The 20380-nt window shown below is 40.7% G+C and overlaps 2 protein-coding genes across 3 annotated transcripts; one reads left to right on the top strand and one right to left on the bottom strand.

Annotated features, from left to right (window-relative positions):
* The first annotated feature begins 3523 nt into the window (after window positions 1–3523).
* cfap210 (cilia and flagella associated protein 210) lies at window positions 3524–10152 on the top strand. Its single transcript, XM_054787668.1, has 9 exons — window positions 3524–4063; window positions 4841–5049; window positions 5121–5294; window positions 6159–6364; window positions 6435–6591; window positions 6664–6803; window positions 8723–8915; window positions 8978–9142; window positions 9265–10152. Exons 1-9 carry the CDS (start codon window positions 4015–4017, stop codon window positions 9610–9612), a joined length of 1641 nt encoding a protein of 546 aa, XP_054643643.1. The 5' UTR covers window positions 3524–4014; the 3' UTR covers window positions 9613–10152.
* Window positions 10153–10521: 369 nt separating this feature from the next.
* Window positions 10522–20330, bottom strand: ppig (peptidylprolyl isomerase G (cyclophilin G)). Of its 2 annotated transcripts, none has more exons than XM_054787667.1 (13): window positions 20187–20330; window positions 19587–19668; window positions 19414–19488; window positions 19214–19321; window positions 19057–19101; window positions 18888–18975; window positions 18768–18797; window positions 18540–18679; window positions 18286–18463; window positions 15877–16059; window positions 13758–13848; window positions 13530–13669; window positions 10522–11657 (listed from the first exon to the last, which is right to left on the bottom strand). In XM_054787667.1, the coding sequence occupies exons 2-13, from the start codon at window positions 19645–19647 to the stop codon at window positions 10724–10726; spliced, it is 2073 nt and encodes a 690-aa protein (XP_054643642.1). In that variant the 5' UTR covers window positions 19648–19668; window positions 20187–20330; the 3' UTR covers window positions 10522–10723. The 2 variants fall into 2 exon arrangements, with proteins under 2 accessions (XP_054643642.1, XP_054643641.1); XM_054787666.1 differs by having other exon boundaries at window positions 20190–20330.
* Window positions 20331–20380: the final 50 nt, after the last annotated feature.

Genomic DNA, 20380 nt, shown 5'->3' with positions numbered 1-20380 from the left:
ATATGAGGGAATTATGACGTCATACCGATAAATCAGATAACATTAAACATAGCCATGATAACCGATCATTTAAAAAAACACCCCAAAGAGGCGAGATTACCCGTACTGCTCGACTGAGCAAATCAAGCACTCCTTTTTTCACCTGCCTGTGACCTTAACGGCCTGTCGTAACTTCCCCTGAGCTCACACTCACTTTCCGAGGAAGACATTTTGCAGTTCTAATTGTACCGAATGCTCCGCGATGGGGGGGGGGGAGCTCATCACTAGCGTCGCGGCGTCTGAAAAGTGGAAAAGGTTTGCCAGAGACCTTCGTGGCGTCACATAGTGTGCTTTGCTAGGCCACAACAGGTGGCTCCCTAAGCTCTCTACTGAGGTTCACCTGATAGTAGTGATGTGGTAGTAGTTTGGTTTGGTTTAGTTTATTTGAACATGAAGGTTACAATGGAATACATCTCATCAATCATCCTTTCACAGTTCCACATGTCCAAAAAGAGTAGGAAGAAGCAAAGCTTATTTAATCCTACCCCCCATCTATTCCACATCTATTACAGTACTTATTGTTCACTTCCTGCATTCCATGTCATGTTTTTTATATAACAATCAGTGTCATAATACATAATAAAAAATAATAAAACGAACCTGACAGAACATCATTGTGATGATCAAGACTCTTCTGCCTTGTATTTAACAAACATCAACTGCTTGTATTGTTTTTTGAATGTGCTCATCTCTGTACATTGTTTGAGTTCCTTACTCAATCCGTTCCATAATTTAATTCCACATACAGAAATGCTGTGTGTTTTCAGCGTAGTTCTCGCGTATAAATGTTTTACGTTTAATTTCCTCTAAGATCATATTTCTCCTCTCTGATTGAAAAATACTTTATTAGGTTTTTGGGTAACGAGTTATTACTAACTTTATGCATTATTCTAGCGGTTTGAAAGAATACTAAATCTGCAAATTTTAATATCTGTGATTTAAAAAATAAAGAGTTTGTATGTTCTCTATACTTGGTATTATGAATGATCCTCACACATCTTTTTTGCAGTACAGTGAGTGAGTGAAGATTGCTTTTGTAATTATTCCCCATATCTCCACACAATACATTAAATATGGTAATACTAAGGAACAGTACAGAGTGTGGAGTGATTTTTGATCAAGAACATATTTTGCTTTATTCAATATTGAAGTATTTCTCACCACCTTTTGTTGTATAAATTTAATATGAGATTTCCAACTCATTTTTTCATCTATTATGATCCCCAGAAATGTATTTTCTTTCACTCTTTCAATGTCCACTTCGTTTATTTGTGTTTGATCGTACGTGTCCTTTCTACTATTACCAAATAGCATTATTTTACTTTTACTTAAATTCAGGGATAATCCTGTCAAACCATGACTTTAATATGACCTTTTCATCCTTGACCTTTTTAATGACTTCTTGTGTGCTTTCGCCAGAACAAAAGGCAGTGGTATCATCCGCAAATGAGACCAACTTTAAATCGTTTGTCACTTTACAAATGTCATTGATATACAAATTGAACAGTTTTGGTCCCAATATGGACCCCTGGGGTACTCCACACGTAATATTTAAACTCCCAGATGTGTATTCTCCTAGCTTTACAAATTGCTTCCTGTGTGGTAGATAGCTTTTAACCCAATTCAAGACGAACCCTCTGATTCTGTACCTTTCTAATTTTGTTGATAAAATATTGTGATTAATTGTATCGAAGGCTTTTGTCAGATCCATAAAGACTGCAGCTGCACATCTTCTGTTGTCTATGGCAGTAGTGATTTCCTCCGTGATTTCGATCAGTGCCATAGAAGTTGAAATGTTAGCTCTGAAACCATATTGACTGCTAACAAATAATTCATTCTTATTAATAAATTAGTCCAACCTGTTATTAAATAGCTTCTCCATAATTTTAGAAAATTGGGGTAACAAGGAAACTGGTTGGTAGTTTATAAATTGATGTTTATCTCCATTTTTGAAAATTCGAACCACTTTAGCAATTTTAATTTTGTTAGGAAATATTCCAGTCTGAAATGATAAGTTACTAATACTGTATATGTTAACGGGTCTGCGATCTCATTGATGACCCTTTTAAATGTTTCCATTTCGATTCCATGACAATCAGTTGATGTTTTTGCCTTAAAATGGTTAACAATGTCAGTGATCTCCTTCTTGGTTACAACAGTGAGAAACATAGAATTAAGATTCCTATCAATGATATCATTCCATTCATCAATTGTGTCTTGTTTTGGAATTTCTTCTTCCAGTTTTGGTCCAATATTTACAAAGTAATTGTTGAACATTTCAACTACCTCCTTCATGTCATTCCTGTTAGTGTTTCCAACCATGAAATAGTGGGGGTAGTCTGCTTTCTTAACGTTGTTCTTTATAACACTACTTGAGACGCCCCAAGTTGCTCTCATGTTATTTTTGTTCTTATCAAGTACATGACTCTAATATTCCCTCTTACATGCTCTCAAGATAGTTGTCAGCTTATTTTTGTAAGTCTTATACTTTTGTTCTGCTTCTTTAGTCTGTTGAATGATAAATGTCCTGTATAATGTCTTCTTCTTCTTACAGGCGTTTTTTAGTCCTTTTGTCATCCATGGCTGGTTGTTTCTCTTTTGCTTCTTGGGCTTTTCTTGCCAGGGACAGTTCTTATCGTAGAGCTCCATAAAAGTACCAAGGAAGCTGTCATATGCTTCCTCCACATGTTTTGCACTGTAGACCCTCTCCCAACTTTGTTCTTCTAGACCATTCCTAAAAGCACGGATGCTGTTCTTTGTACGCAGTCTTTGAAAAGTCCTTTTTGCCTCCACCTGTCTTTTCTTATAATGTTCATTCTAAATAGTGAACACTGGAAGATGATCACTGATGTCACTGATTAACAGGCCACTAGTTGTGTTATTATCAAAGTCATTGGTGAATATATTATGGGTAAGGGTGGCACAGTGGTCTGTTATTCTGCTTGGTCTAATCATTTTAGGATATAGACTCAAACTGAACATTGTGTCTGTAAAATTATCTATTTCCTTGTAATTATGTAGCAATGTCATATTGATGGACAAATCAACAGGTACAGTTGGTCAAATCCTAATTGGTTTAAAAAATCATGCATCGCTACTATTTATTAATAGCTACATTGTATTGTTTTTTTTGTACAAGTTGAATTGTTGACAAATAAATTTGTTGAATATTTTTTCCTAAAATCTAAAATACCCTGCATTTTATTCTGATTATAATTATTACGTTTTTATTAGTATTGTATTTTTTATTTTGCCATTATTATATACCTTTTATAACAATGATATTGTTACAAACTCAAGTTTTCAACAAATTTCAATTTCAAGTCCAAAGGTATTGGCAGCGTCAACCCTAGCGCTGTACTTGGTATCGTACAGACATCAAAATTTGTATTTGCAGTATCGGCCAACCATAAGTTGTACGTCACGTAAGACGGCCCCTTTTATTGAGAGCAAACCCCGCCTATCCAGCAACAATCACCTTCGATTGGAGCTGACGCGTACATGCAAACTGGTCTGAGCCGTTTAGCTGCAATAGACAGAACTCAGACAAACACTGTTTACACACACACATTTGTCTGTCAGGGCGGTGTTGATGAATACAGATATTGATTGATGCATGCCATATTGACTTGGCTTATTTAATTACACGAGGGAGAAAAATACAGTATAAGAAACACCCCACAGTATTGTACAGTGCACTTTTACAGCACTACGGATCACAATAATTGTTCGATATAACTTGACGGGAGTATTCTTCGCACATTTGTGACAAGATTGAATGGTTGGAAACAGCACCGCCTTGTGTCGATGAGCGGGAAGGCGTCTGATCGGTTGCTTGGCTACAAGGCAACAACTGGCTTCGCCTGAGGTGCTGGTGGAAAAAAATAGGCAAAAGCTCTACACTGGAAGTATTAACAATTTTATGTCGTAATAGCAGCAAAGCTACTAAACTGCTCCAGCTGGGAAACACCAAAAATGGCGTCAGTGGTTCAACATGGCCGACGGAGAGGATCCAGTATGAGTGGTGAGAGTTGGTGTTGTTTTTCCACAAGCTTTACAATTGAAGTTATCTCCTGTGAGCTTTCAGAAATGCAGGCCGGTATGTGTTGAATTTCCTTCAATATACAGGACTATATGAATTAACAGACTTTCAGTACTTGTATGAAAGGAAAAGTGGAGTTTTTTTTTTTTTAATTTTGTCCATCATCCACAAGCCATATGTGAGACATGAACACACGTTTTTCTGTACTTTCTAAAGATATAGAAGCAGCAAAATGGGACACGCCTCCTATATTTTTGATATGTAGCATTCAACACTGGTCACTAGGTGTCAGTGATGTTACACGGATGAGACAATACCCTCTGCACGAAGTACTCCGTGTAACTCCCCCAATGCTGCCATAGGTGAGTCTATACTATCTTATGTAGGCCTTTAATGTCTTATTTTCTGTCTTTTATGGCTACTATACTGGGTGAAAGGAGTGTAAAGGTGACTATTGGGGTGTTATTTCATGTCTAAATGGCTCTATTAATGTTAGAAAGCAAATTTAGAAGGTGGTAAACAGGTTTTCTACGCTCTTACAAAAATATTCAGTTTTTACATAAGGAATCCTACTATGTGGAAATCCACTTAGTATGGTCAGGACTGGAACCAATTAACCGCCATAAACGAGGGATGACTAATTAGTGCAAATACTGATGTGTGCATTGTTGATAATGGATAAGCATTGTAGGACATGTGTGATTACAAATAATAAAGACATGGATGTTGTTACCAAATCAATAACACCTTTATCTGAAGTCTCTCCAGCAGAGGACAGCAGTGGCACCATCCAGCCTCCAGATCTCCATCAGGTCACCATCTTATCCAAGGCAGACTGGCTGAGGATCCAGGGCAAAATCAAGGGTGTGGACAAGGAGAAGGAGAGCATGATGGAGGCCATGAGGCAGAGAGAACTTCTCCAACAGAAGTCCAAAGAGATGGCCAAGCTGTGGCCCAACACCCTCGCTGTAATAAGCATACGAAGCTTGCAAAGCTCCCAAACAATCAATCCAGTCAACACCTTTGTGTTTATTTCAAGTGTCAAAGACAGAAGAAGCTGGAGGCGAAGAAGATCCGGGACCAGATGGAGGAGGACAAAAGGAACCGGATCGACATGGAAGAGGCCAAATACCGAGAGGAACAGCGCAAAGAGGCCATCGAGAAGGCAAAGCGGCAGCTGTACTATCAAACAGAGCGCGTCAAAGGACTACACGTGAGTAGGACACGTTTCTTCTTGGCCAGTTACTGTTCAACGTGGACCTGTGATGACCTCGCAAATTACGTACTGGAATGCTGAAACTTTGCTGAGAAACAAGAAAGGCATCAAAAATGCTTAATATCACTACACCAGGGCCTTCAAACGGGTTTTCACCGTGGGCCACATGGCAGTTATGCTGACCCTTAGAGGGCCACTAACTGTCAGTGAGTTTGACACCCGTGCACTACACAACTCCCACATACCGCACAAATTTGCCAACATTACCACAAAAAAGTGACAGATTAAAAACTCTCTCCTCACAATTTCAGCAACCATTTTATTAGCATGTATCCATCTTCTCAATGCTATAGCAATGGAAGTTGCATCTCCTTTAAAGTAGTCAGTGTATAGCTGTATAGATTTACTGCCCTCTGACAATGAGTCAAGTCATCATTGCGTAAATACCTTGCAACGCAAGTGACTACCAAGGTCATGGTGTCTTGACGGGTCAAGCATGGTGGTGGTAATGTCACGGCCTGGGGCTGCATGAGTGCGCCGGCACTGGGGAGTTTCGGTTAATCGAGGGAAAGATGAATTCCAACATTTACTGACATTGTGTAGCAGAAAGAAAGTGTCAGTTTTCACATATCACATATTTCACTCATAACTGCGATGTACATACAGTATATCATGGAGGAAGATAACTAAAATATTGCCCAACTTGACTTCAAAGTACTGTACATATTTTGATGTCCTCTTTGACTAGCTGTCTGCGACCCACCCATGATGCAGCTGCGCCCCACTCCTGGGTCGTGACCCACCAGTTGAGAACCACTGTTTTAGGGTAATGATGGATTCCATCCTCTATTCTGTTTGCAGCGTGCACTCTTGCTAACAGAGGTTCTGAAGGAAAGGGAGGCCCAAATGGAGCTGAAGCAAAGAAGAAAGAGTGCCTCCAAAGAGCTTGACAAAGAATATGTGGAGATGATGAAGGCCAGAGAGGATGAGGCTTTGAAAAGAGAGCAGGAGAGAAAACAAGAGAAAAGACTGGAAAGACAGGCTGTTGCAGAGGACCTGAAGAAGCAGTAGGTTTTCATACACAGCCCTGAGCAGGACTGGAAATGGATTCAACGATATCCAACCGCTGTCTTGCAGGATAGAGGAAAATCAGCTCGCAAGAGAACAACAGAAGCTCCAGACCAAGAAGGACGGCGAGGAGATCCAACGCCTTCAAGAGCTCCATCAGTGGGAGCTCAAGCTGGAGGAGGAGACGCAAGCCAAGCAGAAGAGCGAATTCATGCAAGCTCAGCTGGTAGCTGGGCCGACTAACACATCAGCAACCAATCATTTTGTCCGTTTATAACCTGCAGATGTACATTTCCAGGAGCATCTTGCTCAAAGAGACATCTCAAAGGCGGCTGATACGGAACAACAGGAGGCGGAGGAAGCCCAAAGAAAGCTTTTCCTGTCTGCAAAGGAGAAAATGGTGAAGTTGAGAAGGGACAAAGAACAGGAGTTGCTCAAGTAAGCAGCAGCAGACCCTCCAAAAGCCTACAAGTACATAATGGGGTCTCAGATAGGTGGTCTGTCCACCACTATGGAAATATTCTAGTAAGGTACTAGCGCTTGTTGTGAGCTACAAAGGTGACCGACCATTGGTGCTTTGTAGGCAATCATGATTTTTAAAAACGCAGTGAAATCTAGGCGACATCATCTCCTGGTTCTAGTCAGCACTTGTGCAGCAGCAGCACAAGTGGGACGAGAGCAGGGGTGTCCACACATTTTTCCAGCAAGGGCCACAGTGAAAAACGAAAGGGAAAGGAAAGTTAAATACATTTCAAAACTGCATTTTTTGTATGAACTTTGGTGTGCTGTTTTTATCCCCCCCCCCAAACATTTCAAATTTCATTAATCTTCATACATTTTCTTCACGTAACATTAGGATTTTTTTCCCCTAACCTAATTTTCCAAAAATTACTTCATTTTGTTTCATTCACGTCATGTATTTTTTCTTTAAAATTTCAACCCTATGCAACTAATATTACATTATTTTTCCTCATATGAGTTTATGCTCTTAAAATTGCAAAAAATTTACTTGTTAGAATACAATTTTTTCTCTTGTAAACTTTGTCATAATTATGACTTCATTCCCATATTGTGAGTTTATTCTTGTAACACAACTTTTTCTGCAACCTAATTTTCCAAAAATTCCAACTTTACTCAGCTTTGTTTGTCTCTCATATTACGACTTTAAAAAAGTAACATCTTTTCTCTTGATTTAAACTTTATCCTACTAAAATGACGTTAGTTTTGTAAAATTAAGAATCCGTCTTTGTCTTAATATTTTGTCTTTATTCTCAAATGAGTTTTTTCCACTCATTTCTGTAGATAAAAAAAAACATTTAAATTATGACTTTACTCTCATAACATTAGAACTTTTTCTGCAACCTAATTTCCCCAAAATTACAACTTGTAACAACTGTTTTGTCTCTCATAATATTCCGACTTTAAAAAAGTTAAGTTTCTCTTTAAATGGAGAGTTTCTTGACGTCAAGTTGTATCCCCATCAGCAGTGCTGTGCGCATCAGTCACTTCCCCCCCACTTGGCCCTGTGAGTCCAGTTCTTGTTGGATTTCGGTGATGAGGAAAGCAGTTCCGGTTAGTTGTGGGGCCACTTAAGTAACGAGTTTGGCCTCGCAAAACAATATGCGTTCACATGAGTAATAACATTTGCATCACAAAAATGCCTCCTCGAAAAAAGTCTGACCTCACAAATCGCTTGCCGTTACTTTGTCTCCTGTTGTATCACTGCGCATCCATTGTTGTGCAGATGTTCCACATTGTTTACATGCAACGCAGCGGTCTTCAGCTGCTATGGAACACATACACAACAATGGACGCGCAGTGATAGGACGGGAACGAAAGTAACGATTGTGAGGTCTGATTTTTTTTCTCGAGGAGGCATTTTTGTGATGCAAACTCTTTTGAACGCATATTGCTTTGGGAAGCCAAACTCTTTATTGAAGTGGCCCCACCAACTAACCCGAACTGCGTTCCTCAGCACCGAAATCCGACAAGAACTCTGTTTACGTGACCAAGTCACTGTAGATGCACTACATTGCTGATGGGGATGTCATACAACTTCATGTCAAAAAATACCAACTATCCCTTTAAGATTTCAACTTGATGCTACTAAAATTACATTACTGTATACTTGTAAAATTACAACTTTTTTCCCCACTTGGTATTTTTGACTTTATTCCCATAAAATTAATGCTGATTTTTCCATTTTCACAGTTTTTTTTTTTAAAGTTTCGTTTTTTTTGTGAAATTATATTTTTTGAATGTGCCATGGGCTGCAAAAGGCCCCCGTGCCATACTTAGGACACCCCTCGACTCATGTCATAGTACTAAATGATTAGTTCTTGTTGTCGTTTGCTCAGAGAGGTCCAGAATCGCAGAGAGAAGATCATGGACAAACTAGCAATGGCTCAGCAGGAGCAGACGGAGCAGCAGGAGCAGCGGCTGGCCAAGGCTGTGGCAGAGCAGGATGCAAAGAGGATGCAGCAACAGTGGGAGGAGGAGGAGCGGAGGGCGGCGATGATGAAGTCAATCACAGCACATCGGGAACACATGGTAAGACCGGCGTTTGGGAAAAAACACAAGGTTTCTACTTCACACAAGTTTCATTTCCACAGGTCCAGGAAAAGGAAAGCGATGACTCCATGAGAAAGGAGAAGGAAAGAGCAGCGCTGCAGGCAAAGAAAGAAGCTGACAGGATATTCTCAGAGGAACAGAAACTAAAGGCGCAGAACACCAGACAGGAGCTTCAGAAGTTACAAGGTTTCAATGCATGCCAGATGGTAAATAATGAATACAATTGTCATTGCTCCTCTGGCTGATGTCTCTTATAGAAAAAAAGGACATGAAAAGTAAGTAGTTGTGCTTGTAAAGGACTAAGTGAACTGCTGGCTTTCCAATGCAGGTGGAGAAACAGGCCAGGCGGCAACAAGTGAGGAGAGCAGAACACGGGTTTGAAGCAAAGAACCTCGAGCTCCTTGCTGAAGAGGAGAAAGCTTTTGAGAAGTACTCCTTGGAGGTGGTCCAAGCAGCAGCCGCCGCTCAGCGCAGCGTCCTTCCACTTTACAAGGCCGTGAGGGAGGGGGTCGCATGCGGTCCCAGTTTTCCCGGAGCGAGACCTCGCTACCTTGTTCAAGACACGAGTGGCGCTGAAATGCCGAAATACATCTCAGCCACCACGCGGGGTATCAAGGAGATTCATGAGGTTGTAGATATTGAAGAGGCAAAGAAGAGGCTTGGGTTTATGTGGTGACATGGGACATCCCGATGGCCTCTCCAGGCTGGAAGCAAAAACTGACTTAAGGAGAACTGAACGAAGCTAACATTTCAAAAGATGCGACTTAGGGCCTGTCCACACGAGGATGTTTACTTAGGGCCTGTCCACACGAGGATGTCTACTTAGGGCCTGTCCACACGAGGATGTTTTCAGGTGGACACGGTTAAGTGAAGTGACGTTCCATGTCCAAAGAAAGAAAGTGACTCAGAGAAGTAATTCCACTTCGTTGTTAGTCAACACAAGCCGGACAAGTGGAAGATGATGGACCTACAGTAATGGGCATGTGTTCTTTGGAGCATTCCCGTGTGTGAACTGTAATTGTGCTAATAATTGCTGCAGAACAATATTCTAAAATGTTATTTGGATATTTTTAATTTCTTTCTACAGGAGGGGGAACATCTTGCACAATAAACAACATTTTTATGTTGTACTTCTGGCGTTACACTTTCCTCTATTTCAAAACAAACAAGAGGCATCACTCAGTGGACGAAGATGACAAGAGACTGATATATCTAGATCAGAAATAACTGTGCAAGGCATTTTTATCAATTCTCATATCATAAAAATCATATTTGCCACCCGAAGATGATGTGAAATAACAGAAATCAAACATCAGTATAAAAAGATCTTGAACCGGCTGTACCAAAGAATCCAAAATAACGAAAATCCAACTGTAGTCGCATTTTTTTTTTTTTTTTAAACACAGCTTTATAATTCTTACCATATAGGGGCCCTGGGTTTCAGTCCTCTATAGGGCAGCTTCAGCTGCACCATCAGTCCACTAGTTGTCTCGGCTCAGTGCTGCACCCAAGCTAAAGCTCTACATTTCAAGCTCTCCAAGGAGGGGCTCAGCGTTACTCTACAGTTTTTTTGTATTAGATGGGGTTTTATTCTTTCCAAAAGCTCAAACGACTCTGGTCTATTGTTCCTAATGGATTTTCCAGCATGGCATTCATCTGGTGCAGCCTCTCCTTTAATGTTTAGGATCTTGAAGTTGGCAAATATTGTGGATGGACTGTGAGGAATGTCAGAAAGCAGGCTGAAAGATAGAGCTGCATGCTGGATGAGCATCGAGTAAAGACTGGTCTCAGTCGCTGTCGGAGCTGGAACTGGAGCTCGAGTGATTCCTCTTGCTGTCGTTCTTGCCTTTCGTGTCCACTCTTTTTCTGTCTTTGGAGGTGCTTTTGGATCTTCTGCGCTTGGAATCTGGGCTCTTGCGGCGCTTGCGTCTATCATCTCTATCAGAGCTGCTGCTGCTGCTGCTGCTTCGTCGTCTCCTCTGGCTGTCCTTACGAGGCGTGGCGTGATCTTTGCTGCGTCCTCTCCTACTGCTCTTGCTTCTGGAACGCCTGCTCGATCTCTTGCTTCTGTCGGGACTTTTCCCACGCTCCCGACTCCGTGTTCTCCGCCTTTTATCTTCCTTGTTGTCGTCGTGGCGCCTGTGTGGGCTCCTGCTGCGTTCCCTGCCCCGCTCTCGGTCTTTGTCTCGTTTTTCCTCTTTCTCCTTGGAGCCAGCGCGTCTGCCCTTCTCTCGGTTTCTGCTTCTTGATCTGCGCCCGTCCTTAGAATTTCGCTCTTTGCTTTGTGACTTGGTCCTTGTTTTCTCGCCGTTGCTTGTTTTTGAATCTGCTTTCTGCTTCTCATTAGACTCCTTCTCCTTGTTTTTTTCTTTGCAGGGGTCAGATTCAGACTCCTTTTCTTTCCTATTCGCACTTCGGTCTTTACTCCTTGAGCGATCTTTCTTGTCACTACTTCTATGCTTGTGACTCTTTTCTTTGCTTTTTGACCTCCTACTTTTGTCTCTGCTTTTACTGCGGCTTTTAGATTTGGCCCTTTTCTTGTCCTTCTGCTTGCTTTGCTTCTCACCCTTTTCTGCAGAGTCGTCCTTGCTTTTAGATCTCCGAGATCGAGCTTTCTTGTCCTTTTTACCCTCATCTCCGTGTTCCTGCTTGGTCACAGAGGTCTGTCGTTCTCTCCTCTGAGAGTTAGCAGCCTCGTCCTTGTCCTCACTCATGTCACCTCTGGAAAAGAAAGGGATGTGATCATCACAAGTAACACATTTATTGAGGCATCTTGGCAAGGTTCAATTTGGTTTCTTGAGAGACATTTAGGATTTTTTGGAATTCATGTAGGTAAGCAGGTCTTTAAAAAAAAAAAAAAGTTATCACACATTGCAAACTGCCACAATGGAATGTTAATACTGAATAAAATAACTGCCCTGACTGTGTCAGTGAAAACTTGAGCATTACTCTCTTTGTAAAGGCAGAACTAGCATATTATCAGGGGTGTAACAAGCTCTTGCAAGATTAAAACATGACAAGATTTCCCGTGGGCACTAGGCCTGGGACGATAATGAATTAACTAATCACACAATAAATGAAAATGAACAGGATAATTTTCCCGGCCTCAATATATTGCAATGTGCGTGTGTGTCTGTTTTCCTCATCTCCCACCTCCAAACTGGCAGGAGGAGGGTTCGCTCTGTGCTAGGGACGTCCAGAGATAATATCGTCTTCCACCACGAGATCCGGACGATCCGGTTGCCGTATCACGTTTGTAACCCTGGCCCATACTCCAACACGGTAGGTACGGTAATGCGCCTCAAAGCTGGTTGCCACTCGACTCCCACCACCCGCCAAAAGAAGAAAATGCAACACCACCATGCAGACATGTCCAATCGTGGTGGAATCTCATCACAAACACTACTTAACACGTTGAAACGGCGGCAAAAAACCTTTGGAATCTCCTGTTACAGAGCGTGAATGGAAGCTAGTGGGGTTAGCTGAGTTCAGCACAGCTAAATGCAGCTCTGTGTGTGTGTGTGTGTGTGTGTGTGTGTGTGTGCCTCAGGTTGGATGAGTATATTTTCACCGTGTTGTGTTTTACCACTTTAATGTATTTTACAATGCCCATTGATGATGTGCAGGTTCTGAGTGAAAAAAGATGAGGCACGTTTATTCTTGTACCCAACTCGTATCAACCGCCATTCTCAACACATCAACACTTCAAAGTAAGAGCGCTCTTTGTCACCTTTGTCTAATTGTGTAAAGAAAATAAGGGTGCCATAAAAATATGTTACATGAATAACGTGATTGTAATTACAGATGTGACTATCTTCCTTCTTCACAACCACGGCCATTACAGTTTGTTGAAGATTTTGTAGCAATATGTGCCGACATTGACATCCCATTAGAAAAGTTAGCCAAGCTACATCCATTTCTCAGTTACTGGACAAAAGTGGGCCAAATCTGTAATGCATCAATAAATGTAAGGGTTTTTTGCATTTCATTCATGGACATTTTATTCACCAACCCAAATAGCACACACTCTATTCCAGCAAAATAAGTGGAAAAGGTAAAAAACTCAATTCTAAAAAATTTAAACGGGGAAAAAAATAAAACTGATTTCATAGGGCCCTACTTATGTTACGGCCGACAATACGCTGATACTGTTGGTCAATAAAAAACACTCTTATAAAAACCACCAGCGTCTCGATGTCTCTGTGGAGAAAGTTTTAAGCTCTGCAGCAACGTTCTCTTTGCATTTTTTTTTTATTACATAACTTCCATGTGACATTGTGAGTAAAACTAGACAGACTAATATCTGAGATATCGGAGTTTATCGGTCTCATTTACACCAAAAAAGTTCCACATACCAGCATGTTATCATTTCATTCAAATCGGAAGCTGCGTCTGACGGTGCATTCATGACATCATGGATCAGAAAACTGGACATCCAATGGGTGTCAAGCTAATGGCAATGTTTTGAGCAAGCATCACGCTGTCGCTACTTACACTAAGAAGACGATAATAGAGATTAACAAGGAGACAACCAGCAATTAGCCACTCTAGCCCTTTTGCCATGCAGTCTGATAACGACAAACCCTTTCTTACCTGTCTCCCTTAATCCAACGCTCTCCTGTGACTGCTCTCATCCTCTGGCGCTGCAGCTCTAGACGCCAGTGGGGAGGAGTTTCACTACGCCGAAAACGATCCCTGGATCTTGAACGAGAACGTGAAGGAGTTCTGTATCTCTGGAGAGGTGGAAACATAGATTGATTTATAATATGTACTGGTGGACAGCAGGAGAATGAATGAAACGTTTTTCACATTTGCACTCACCCTGGGGCCCCTGCCTTTTATCTTCCTGCCAGATCGTGTCATGACCAGTCTTCTGTTATAGGTTGACTGAGAGTTGTTTCTCATGCCAGAGCTGCGAGGAGAGAGGGGGAGGTGGGGTTTTCACTTACAGGGTTGATTAAGAAATGTTAATTTAAGCCTCATTTAGAGATCCTGATAAAATAGCCACTCACCTTTGCTTTTTACACAGAACCCACAAAAGCAGGACACTGCCCTAACTTTCACTGAAATTATGTTTGCACCTGGTCTGGCATAAAAACTGGGGTTGGACGATCATTTTTAAATACCTGTATAAATTCTTCCAATGATAAGAAAATGACTAATTCCAGTATAAACAATCATTTCAAAACAGGGAAAAAAAAAGCAGAGTTGATAACGTGTTTTTCCTGCAACTACACGCCGTGGTGCACTGTATTGACGCATTGGCGCCTCGCATCCAGTGGTGTCGGACAAAGCAGAGCAAACAACAAAAACAACCAAACAAGAGAAAATTAGCATGGCTGAAGGCGGAGGAGAAGCGGAGACGAAAGACAAGGAAACTGGGCAGTACCTCTGTAATACGGAAGTGGTTTGCTTTCGATAGAGCAGATATGTGTAGTACAGACACGTGGAGTAGCCAAGCAAATCAACCATATATTAGCCTCACGGTCCACTACATAACCAGCGACTGGACTTTGATGTCGTCCTGTCTCCAGACAAGTTTTTTCCCGGAGGAACACGGGTGAAAACATTGCAAATGAGCTGAAGGAGTTTCGCCACGAATGGGACTTAGACAAGAAGAAACAAGTGTGTGTAACTGCTGACAGTGGATTTAATGTTGTGAAAGCAGCTGCCCTCAACACCTGGAATAGACCGGCTTGCTTTGGACACTCTCTACACAGTGCTATATAAGTATGCTTACTTTTAATTTCATTATATGGGTGAAGGTTTGTAGCTTTTTATACAAAATATGAATATATTGTCATATCGCGATACAGCCCCAAAATATTGTGATATACTGTATGCTAAGGTCCATCTCGCCCAAACCTAATAAAAACTTGCCAGACAGCCAATATTGCTTTCAACTTGGGCTGTCAAATGATTAAAAATGTAAATCAAATTCATACATTTTCAAATTCATCAATCATGATTAATCACCATTTGCAACTGTGTGCGAAATATGCCTTTTTGTATGTTATGAACAAAAAGATAAATGACAGACACAAATTTGATCTATTTGTATGTTTTAACAGCTCACAATGAACTGAAAATTTAAATCATGCTAAAAGATGCCACACATCTGAAAATGTAAAACACCACTCTCTTTAATAGTCGCAGAACATTTGAATCACTTTAACAGTTTTATTCTAAGCCATGAGGGGTCATGTTCAAAGACACCACGCAATTGTTTCATTTGAATTCACTGTTTTGAGTGTAGATGTATTTTCTGGGATTTCCGTGCATACTTAAATGCAGCAAATTGTACTTACGCAGTAAGTGTTACGTTACTGAGTGATATACAATATACACTGTTTTTCTTTGTCATTGTGTTTATTTAGACCATACAAACGCGCATAATAAAGATGTTGTTGTGATGTTCCGAGTGTACCTGAACGCACCTCGCCGTAGTCTATTGACAAAGAGGAAGTGTCGTTCCGAGGAGGACCAGAGATGTGTTTGTGAGTTGGAGATACAGTACATACGGTGTATGGTGTTGGAATTGCACTGCTGTTGACGTATTTGGGTCAGAATAAAGTTATAAAAGAGCGGCAGACTCTGTGGGGACGATATTGTGGCTTCGTCTGCCATCATAACATGTGGCTCGACATGATGCATATGTGTTAATGACGCTAAAAATTGTACTGCCCTAACTTTTTTTGCATTCTATTTCATAGTTCAGAAAAGAAACCTGCAAAAAAGGTGGACAATTTCAGGCCCGCATAGATTGGCTTCCAATTCAGCGGCACCTCAGTGTGAATGGGGGCTATAGCAACCCAAAGTAAATCAAATGAGAACAGAGTTCAATGTAAGACCATTTTGAACTAAAATATTGCACAGTTCATAATAACTGGTGAGAAATTTCCTCTAGTACTGCCTAGTTTGACTTGTTGAAAAGACCAACCTGTCTCTTGGTCGTTCTTCTCTATTGCGCTGGTCCTTCTCGGGCTCTTTTTCCTTATCGACGATCGGGGGGCTTCTCCTCATGAGGAATCGATTCTCAGGGACTGGAGGTATTTCTTCAGGACGCACGGTAGATGTGACCACCTCTTCTTGTTCTTTCTCTTCAACGATTTCAGGCTTTGGACTGGAAAAACACAATACCTCAGAATAAACATATGATATATCATTGTGTATGTGTATTAACGCAGTGGTCCCCAACCTTTTTTGACCCATGGACCGGCTTGCGTTCCCACAAATCTCCCGGGGACCGGGGGTGGGGGGTGTTCGTACATTACAGCGATCAAATATCAAATTTATCTTATTTATTATGTATTGTGTAAAGACATGAATAACATCAAATTAAAAGCACAAAATGAATGCCGACCCACCATCCACCAGCTCAAGTTCCAGCCAAGTTTTTCCAGAGAGATTAATACATCGCTGTTTGACGTGTGTGGTAAAAGGCAGTGTGCTAGCATGAATGAACTTGAGACAAATGTGTACATTAGCACTCGATAAGTCATCAAAACTTACCTTTATGCATTCCCACATAGTATCAGCATTTGACACCAAATATGAGGTGAAGGAAAAATGGTAAAAATACAGTAGTAGTCTATCTGTGCGGCATATGAGAGAAAGTTAGCACACGCACAATGGACATGCGTCAAGTGAGACGGGTGTAACAGAGAGAATCCGGCCACTTTGCAAAATAAAACATTTAAAAAAAATGAAATAATGGAAATTATTTTTTCTTTCTGTGCGGCCCAGTGCCAAATGACCCACGGCCCGGGGACCACTGTACTAACGCATCTGTTCAACAATATAACGACATGTTAGATGTACAAGGATGTGTACATTAAAATAAACATTTGAAATCAGCGCACACTTACATGGAGCCCAGGAAATTATGAATGTTTTGCGATGCAGTTGTCCCTTGCTATATCACTGTTTGAATATCGCTCCCTCACTATATAGCTGGTTTTCAAAAAATTATTAATAAATGTCTGGTGGTTGACTATGGCCTATTATTAGTAATAAAACATATGGAAAGACAGGTTATATGTAGTATTGTGGTCTCTAGGCATCAGTAATGTTATGAGACATGACGTTAGATTTCATTACCTTTCACATGTGATGCCATAAAATGCCATGACTGAGATCGAGTGGGGAAAAAAAGGTTCTCTCATTCTGTGTGGAAGTGGTAAGTTTTTGGCTTCTTTGTCCTCCTTCCCCACTCCGTTTGAAAGACTTTCTTACATTTTTAACAAGTACTGTAAATTGGAGAGGCTAACTAGTTTGTCTCATGTCCATGCAGAGACACTGTAGCCTGTGAAACGTAATGTAAACAAAGAATAACAGGAGTGTAAAAGTGACTGGGGTGTTATTTCATATCTGCAGGGCTCTAATGTTAAACCTAGGGCTGTTAATCAATTCAAACATTTAATTGTGATTAATCGTATTTTGTCCAAAGTTCACTCATAATTAATCGCAGACAGAAATAAGTTTTGCCCCTATAAAATAATAAGAAATTAGATCGCTATAGTTTAAATATGTTTTAGTGATGTGTAGAAAACCTTTCCCAGTGACTAGCGGGTGCGCTGCTAATGTTAGTTACATCCATTCTCGACTTCAGCCATGGTCACATTGACACAAGCCCCCAAATAGCTGTCTTCAGCTATGCAGCTCATAACCCAAATTTTAGCTCACAGTTCATTGTAAAAAAATCAGCTGAGATACGGCTTGTATCTTACAAAAAAAGAAAGAAAAAAAGACTTGTTCGTTGGGACACTTGTATACCAAGGTACGGCTGTATACATGACAATTAAAAAATAACGTCCGTGCTCTAGTAACTTCTCACTTCTCTCAGGCAGGCAACATAATAGGTGATAAATCAAATCATTGAGTATATACTGTACATATAACTTTGGTCTTGTTGCCATCTGCCAGGGCTTGGAAGCTAAATTTACCGGTCAAAATACCCTTTTCTTTTTTCATTTCTGCTGAATATTTGTTCCCGCTTGTGGCTCCACAGTCGCTACTGCTTCCTCATACTCCGGTGTTGGCCGAGGGTCGAACACAACATGCGTATGTTAATCGCATGTCCTAAAAATAAATAAATAATTTAAAATAGTGCCGTTAAAGGAAACTTCTGTTAATACGTTAACTTTAACAGCCCTAGTTAAAACCCATATTTCCAAAAGGCATAAACACCTTTTCTATGCTCTAACTACAAAAATATTCTGTTTATCAATATTGAATCCTACTTCATGGAAATCCACTTACCGCGGTCGAGTCTGGAACCAATAAACTGTGATAAATGAGGGATTAGTATACATTGAAATTGAATAATGGTATAGAACAAGTCAAATACTTCTTCTTGTCCTTCTTCTTCTGTTTCTTCTTTTGCTTTTTGGCCTTCTTCTTTTGCTTCTTAGACTCTTTGTCAGATTCTTCCGAATCTGAGGAGGATTCCGAGGTGCTGTCAGAGTCACTGGAACTACCACTGGAACCTGACGAGGCCCTCTCTTTCTTTTTGTTGTGTTTCTTTGCTAGAAAAATACAACAGCTTGTTACTAAAAACTTAAATGCAGCAGTGGGGAGGGGGGTACAAAAATTCAATTAAACCTTTTGATTTTGGGACAAGTTCACCACAGTTCAAGACCTTGACTTCTGCATACGGTCTGCTATTAGGATCTGTTTTCTGGTTCTCCATGGTTTGTACAACCTCTTGACCAGAAATCACATGCCCAAAAACCACATGGACGCTGACAGAAAGAAAACATACCAGGATTTAAATACAGCACTTTTGTGAATTTTGCATCGTGCAGACTATTACAACTCAACACCGCTTACCCATCCAGATGAGGAGTTGGTTTTGTTGTTCTGAGAAGAATCAGTTATAAATTTAAAAAAATAAACATACATATTTCACACATCAATTCAGTAAGAGATCCAAAACCGATGGATGCCTACATGAAAAACTGTGATCCATTTGTATCCTTTCCCCTGTTCGCCATAGACAGCAGATACTCCTTGTTGTGTTTTTCAGCAAAGCTTTCATCTGGAAGTTAAAAGGAAAAGCTTGTCCATCCATCTTGAAGATAATGCTGACTTGTTAAACAACAGCCAGCAGTGTCCTTACCTTCAAAAAAGCCCCCATAGATGGATTCACCTCCTCTTCCATTACCTAAAATATGCAGAATAAATAAGATGACATTTGTAGTTATGCCATAAGATTCACTTTATTTGTATTGATAGTCTAGAACAATGGAAGACTTAATGGAAAAAAAAGGACTCACCTTCACTGAAGTCCCCTCCTTGAATCATGAAGTCTTTCACAATCCGATGGAACAGACATCCTTTGTAATGGAGAGGTTTCTGCGTTCCTTTACCGATGCCTTTCTCACCTGGATGCAAAGACAGTTTTATGCATGTTTAGTGGGAATAATATCTTTTTTTTACTGGAATGTTCTTGTAAAATAAAATTTCTTGATTTTACCTGTGCAAAGGCATCGGAAGTTCTCACATGTTTTGGGGCAGACGTCCGAAAACAGTTCAACAACGATGCGGCCAACTGCAATGCGTGAATAATTATTTTATAGCAATCAAACACATGCCTATTTGATTGTGGCAATTTAAAAAAGCATACATTACACTGGATGTCATTCTTACCTAGTACATTTCCAATGCCGATGTCAAGGAAGCACCGAGAACGTTGAATCTTGACCCCCATGATCACAAAAACTGACAAGACCTGATGGAGCAAACACACTTAACTCAGTCACCCAGGTAGAAATGGCCACATACTGTATTGCTATTCGTGCAAGAAAGCAAACCAAAGCAATGACGTAAACATTGGCAAGACGTGCAAAAAGCGGGCAATGAATGTTAGAGATTTGTGTTTAAAGCCATTATTCAACCTCCCATTCGGAGCTGTACTTAACGTAAAGTTGTCGTGCCCCTCCAACTGACTAACGTTAGCCTATTTAGCGTGTATAGTGTAATGGAGCTGGTATAAGTATCGCGTGCGACTAAATTGTCAACTGTTTAGAAAACATACAGGTCAACAAACTCATACGAATGGCTAACGTTAGATTTCACAATGACCACCGCCGATATCAGCCTGTTCTCCTCAGGCCTGCATGTTAGCATTAGCCTGCTTAGCCAGACAACATGGATGGATTCGCGGCCACTCGCCGATCACCCGAACTTCTATGTTTCCACAATGCCCGTAATGGACAGGGTCAAAGCGTGTAAAACGTAACTTCGTACCACCTTGAAAAGCAAGAATATCACTCCATGCAGCAAAGGTTTCTTTCAACAAAAAAAAAAGCCACGGCTTTCATTCAACCTCCACACTAGGCTTTTTTATGAAGATGGCGCGGTGGGGACGTCAGTGTAGTTTGTGCATCGTGCGACAGTTTTTCGGTATTTCCGGTAAAGGGCTACTGCTTTACGGCACTTTG

Source organism: Dunckerocampus dactyliophorus, chromosome 9 (genome assembly GCF_027744805.1).
Source record: "Dunckerocampus dactyliophorus isolate RoL2022-P2 chromosome 9, RoL_Ddac_1.1, whole genome shotgun sequence".
Classification (NCBI taxonomy): Eukaryota; Metazoa; Chordata; class Actinopteri; order Syngnathiformes; family Syngnathidae; genus Dunckerocampus; species Dunckerocampus dactyliophorus.
Note: the sequence above shows the minus strand (reverse complement) of the source record. Positions and strands in the feature narration are given on the sequence as shown.

What these genes read in the sequence shown, in the direction of transcription:
- cfap210 (XM_054787668.1), top strand. Translation starts at nt 4,015, where the DNA reads ATGGCGTCAGTGGTTCAACATGGCCGACGGAGAGGATCCAGTATGAGT. An exon ending in GAGAGGATCCAGTATGAGTG is followed by an intron (nt 4,064 to 4,840) that starts GTGAGAGTTGGT and finishes CTTTATCTGAAG; the next exon opens with TCTCTCCAGCAGAGGACAGC. An exon ending in GCAGAGGACCTGAAGAAGCA is followed by an intron (nt 6,365 to 6,434) that starts GTAGGTTTTCAT and finishes GCTGTCTTGCAG; the next exon opens with GATAGAGGAAAATCAGCTCG.
- ppig (XM_054787667.1), bottom strand. Translation starts at nt 19,647, where the DNA reads ATGGGGGTCAAGATTCAACGTTCTCGGTGCTTCCTTGACATCGGCATT. An exon ending in CTTCCGATGCCTTTGCACAG is followed by an intron (nt 19,322 to 19,413) that starts GTAAAATCAAGA and finishes CTTTGCATCCAG; the next exon opens with GTGAGAAAGGCATCGGTAAA. An exon ending in ACTTGTCCCAAAATCAAAAG is followed by an intron (nt 18,464 to 18,539) that starts GTTTAATTGAAT and finishes GTATTTTTCTAG; the next exon opens with CAAAGAAACACAACAAAAAG.